A 4,915-nucleotide genomic window follows, 5' to 3' on the forward strand; every position below is an offset into this window, starting at 1 on the left:
ATCTAGTTTTTACTGATATTTTCCTCAGTCCTATCTATTCTGTGATTCAAACCATCAACATAACTTTGGATTCCGACAACCTTGTTTTTCATCCCAAATATCTCTATTGGCTTTTAATATAAGCACAGTAAGATGAGGGGAGCTGCTGGCTTATTTTAAAAAGCATTGAGGAACTCCATGCATGGGCAACTTTGAGAAAGTACAAAGCAAGGACCAGAGGGGCATGGGAAGCAGACGGACTACAGTCAAGGTCCCCGGAGGAGTGCGTGGAGGCTCCATCCTGACAACACAGAGTGAGGGTTCCCGAGGGGAGGACTGGAGCCGAAATGGGGCTGGATTTTGGGGGTGGGGGAAAGTCCAGGTGGAAGAAAGGGAGGCTGGGGAACAATGTGGGTGACAGATAAACGTCAGTATGCAATGTCGGCGACAAACACTGGGACCCCTTGCACATAGGTGCCACTGGGGGTTTGAATGACCTGTAAAACATCTGAGCCACCCAGAGCCCTAAACCCGATGCAGGGATAGAGGGTCAACATGGGTTCCCGGGCAACAGCTTCAGGGCCAAAGACAGGGGGCGGCTCCTGATGCCCCACCTCAGGCTGGGCCACTTCGGGTCCTGGGCCTTCCACAGTTCTAGGCACAGGAGCTGTTTCACGAAAAGAGAAGGCTGAGGTCTCCCTGATTTCCGGTTCCCCCGGGTGACCTGGCTCTCCAGAGTGGTGCAGTTGGATGTGCATGTCTGGTCCCAGCAAGCGTTCTGCCCCCTGTCTCTGGCCAGCGTCCCTGCGGGGCCCACGCCCTCTGCCACGGCCTCGCCCTCTCCCTGCCCGCTGGCTTCCTCCCCGCCGCCGACCTCTCTCTGCAGGAGGAGCCGACTCTGTGCGAGCTGGGGGCTCCCGTCTCAAGGGTTTCACGTAGGCAATGGGTTTTGAGGGTTGGGCTGGCTCTGCGGGCCCATCTACTTCTGAGGAGTCTTCAGGGTCCACAACAGAGCAGCCTGGCTCTGTAGGATGCCCACCTGAGGCAAAAAGAGAAGCAGAGTGTGAGCAGAGTGGGCATGGGCTGCCCAGGAAGCCTTAGGGGAAGGAAGACGAGGGGAGTGGTTCAGGGAGCGTTCTGGGGAACCCCTGGGAACACAGCGTCAAGAGAGGCCTGCAAGGTGAGCCCTCAGGAGTTCTGTCTGCCAAGGGCCTACAGCACTTTCCATGAGCTTTCCATTGCAAGTCCTTGCAACAACCTCGTCAGTCGGATATTATGATCTCGATTTTGCTAATGAATAAATGAATCTACAGTTCCCTAGAGAAATTGAATTGAAATAAATATGGCATGTTTCCTGCCCTCACTGAGGTTCAACTTCAGTAGGAGAGACAAACAGAACACCAAAAAATGAATGATGCTAATGAGCGACCAGTTGGGTGTTGAAGGGTGTCACAAAGGAGGTGGGTCTGGATCCAGAATGCCTGGGCTGTATTCCCAGGCAGCTTAATGTACCTCGGCATTGGTTCCCCTTTTCATAAACTGGTATAATAACAGGCGGACCCCTAGGTCCTTACAAGAACTGAGTTACAAGGTGAAATGTTTAAATTAGTATCTAGTTCAAGCAAGCATCTTAACATGTGTTGGAAAGGAGATAATCAAAAAGTCTTGCTGGAGGAGTAAGACTAAGCCATCTTGGAGAAAATAGTTTATGGCACAAATGAGGCTTTCCAAAAATATCTATCATTAATATCCCTAGAGATATAGAAGGAATTTTACCCATAAGTTAATTATAGGATACTTTTAAAAATGAATACTCGGAGACAATAGGGTTTTTTGAAATTAAAATCATGAGAGAAGAAACAAAAATCTCCATGGACATTTGAGAATGAAGTTGAGAAGATCTCCCAGAAAAGAAAGCAAAAATCTAAAACAATGGAAAGAAGGATAAAACATAAGAAAATTAGAGGCATATTGTCAGTGAGACATATCACCATAAAATTTCCAAGAGAAGATTCTAAAAGATTCCAGAGAGAGGGAGAAATAGAAAGAAAGGAAAAGTCACATGGAAAGGGCTAGGATTCAACATGTCTCAAAAATCAGACATCTCAAAAGCAGCAGTTAAATCTAGAAAATAACAGAAAATGTCTTCAAAATTTCAAGGGAAATGGATTTCCCACCTAAAATTTCATATCCAACCAAAGTTTCACTTAAGAATCAGGGAGGGGCCGGGCGCAGTGGCTCAAGCCTGTAATCCTAGCACTTTGGGAGGCCGAGACGGGCGGATCACAAGGTCAGGAGACCGAGACCATCCTGGCTAACACAGTGAAACCCCGTTTCTACTAAAAAATACACACACAAAAAAACTAGCTGGGTGAGGTGGCAGGCGCCTGTAGTCCCAGCTACTCGAGGGACTGAGGCAGGAGAATATCGTAAACCCGGGAGGTGGAGCTTGCAGTGAGCTGAGATCTGGCCACTGCACTCCAGCCTGCGCGACAGAGCAAGACTCCATCTCAAAAAAAAAAAAAAAAAAAAAGAATCAAGGAGGGTAGAATGAAGATGTTTCAGACAAGAAAGATCTTAAATAATTTCTTTTCAATGGATGCTTTATTGTTATGCATCTATCAAACTAGACAAGATTAAAAGGTTTAGGACACTCAGTGTATGAAGGGTAATGTTTTGGAGAAGAATGTGGCAATAGCCGTAAAATTCCAGTTCCCGCAGAAAAGAACAAGGTGGAAATACTGGTTTATCATAGATGAAGATGTAGCGTGAGGACTTACTCCACTACAGAGAAACAGTAAAACAAGGGGGGAAAAAAAAAAAAAAAGACCAGATTTGGTATGGGATACAATTCAAAAGAGGGAAAGGAATTTCCCAGATGATGTGGAAGCTGGAAGCTGACTTATAGTAACCAGCCCAGGTTGAAGCAGGCTATGAGAAAGTGAAACAGAGAACGCTTGAGTTTGAATTTAAACAATTGGGGAAAAACTGGGGAATGAACCAGTGATAAGAAAGCACATAATAACCCAAGGTAAGAATTAAGTCCTGGAAAATTCAAGTTATGCAAGAAGTGGAAAGTAATCCTCCTAATATTCTCTCCGTTCCTGGGCAGGGGGGGAGGGACAGAGGGTGTGTGTCCTGGGCTGTGTGTGGCATGGTGCTTGGGTGATTGGTGGTGGCGGTGGCAATGTGTAAACTACAGCTAAATATTCCTCTACCCTAGAGGGAAGACTATAATTAAACTCTAAAAGGAAAAAGAAATAGCAGTAGTGTAGGCATGTTGTTTAACGAATGAGAGGGAATGCTGAAAGAATTGGCTACACAGATGGAGGTGGTCTTCCCAAAGGTGTGGGAGACCGAGAAGGAGCAGGAGCTGCTGCATTTCATAACTTGCCACATTCGTCCCTCTAAGTTCTATAAGTCAATACCAAAGGTAAAGCAAAATCCAGAAAAAAATGAAAAAGAGAATGACAGGTGTTTGATATACCTTGATTAGGGGCCATGTAGCACAGTCGCTTTGAACGCCTTGGTTCCTCCATGAGGAATCTGCGGGAGGGGGTGGGGAGAAAAACACATCAGTAGAGTTAAACCACAGCCTCGTTTCCCAATTGCCAGGCAGCTATGTAGACCCGCACCACACACCCTCATCCAGGGCGTCCAATGCCTGCAAGCCTCCGAGCACTTGGCTGCCTGGGCACCAACTGATCCCATGGGGCCACCCAAGAGGACCATGTGAAGGTGGGGATTAGGGTGGGGGACTGTGGTTGTGGGAGACTTGCACACCGTAAAGTGTTTCCGAGGGGAAGCTAGTAGCCAGCAGGGATGGGCCTAGAGGTGCTTTAATTTATCACAGTTCCTACAGGCAAAGCTGGGAGTGGGGAGACTGAAGTAGGCCTCCTGGAGGAATGATTCCTCCTCAGGGGAAGAGGAAAGGAAATTGGAGACAGAGAATGGATTTAGGAAGACAGGGGTGACAAGGCAGGGGGGTGGCTGTTGCCTTTCTAGGGGAACGAGGATTCTGTCCCCAATTGCACCCATCCAAGCTCTATCCACCCCTCAGGGACACCCAGACACACACCTGATCTTCCTACACCTGGCTCCGGAGATCTGAAAATTTGGAGACTCTTCGACGAAGAGAGGCCCGAGGAGCTACAGCCACAGGTTCACTGCTGTAGCTCTGAGGTCGTCCTCCCCTAGGCAGACAGGCAGGCAGGCAGGAGGGAGGAGGGAGGAGGGAGCGCGCAGCAGGTTCTGGCTCAGAGCCCCGCAGAAAGCCGACTGCTCGAGGCCTAGCGCGGTTCCTCTTATACCGCAGCAAGACAGTCACGTAAGGGACAGGCGTGGTCAGAGGGGGGCTGGCTGGGGCGGGCCTGGCTGGGCTTGGAACGTACATTGGGTCAGTCCCCTGCCTGTCAAATGGGGCCTTGCTGAGATGCCGCCATTTATAGACATCAATGGTTGATTGATTAATCTAATAATTGGGAAAAAATACACAATTGCATTTGTGTGTCAGCAAAAGGGAGGTGTGGTGCCCTGAAACTGGCTAATAGGAAGATCTGATTAGATTAGATCTGAGCATGATCAAGGAAAGCATCCAAAAGGGGGATATTTGGGCTGAAATCTGGAATATAAAATTTGAAATTAGTCAACCTGAACCGGGTTGGGAGAGGCAGGGAGAGAGACAGCGGAGCGAAGAAATTGTGCTGAGACCCGGATTGGAAGGGAACCCGGCCCGTTCTGGAAATGGAGGGGAGGCCAGGATCAGACCCAGAGGTGGTGCCAGGTGGAGGAAGGGGCCACGCAGGAGCTGTTCTTGTTCCAATGCAGTGGAAAACCACGGAACGGTGTCCTGCAGTGGGTTAACATTTCAAAATTGACCAGCCTAACTGTGAAGGAGAGCCAACCCAGGGTCCACGGAATAACTCAGGAAACGCAA

At 48.6% G+C, this 4,915-nt stretch overlaps 1 protein-coding gene across 1 annotated transcript; it reads right to left on the reverse strand.

Annotated features, from left to right (window-relative positions):
• Window positions 1–407: 407 nt before the first annotated feature.
• On the reverse strand, window positions 408–3,518 carry LOC111552016 (proline-rich protein 20A-like). The gene is made up of 2 exons (XM_023226109.2): window positions 3,468–3,518; window positions 408–1,025 (listed from the first exon to the last, which is right to left on the reverse strand). The coding sequence occupies exons 1-2, from the start codon at window positions 3,516–3,518 to the stop codon at window positions 408–410; spliced, it is 669 nt and encodes a 222-aa protein (XP_023081877.2).
• Window positions 3,519–4,915: the final 1,397 nt, after the last annotated feature.

The sequence above is a fragment of the Piliocolobus tephrosceles genome, chromosome X, assembly GCF_002776525.5.
Source record: "Piliocolobus tephrosceles isolate RC106 chromosome X, ASM277652v3, whole genome shotgun sequence".
Lineage (NCBI taxonomy): Eukaryota > Metazoa > Chordata > Mammalia > Primates > Cercopithecidae > Piliocolobus > Piliocolobus tephrosceles.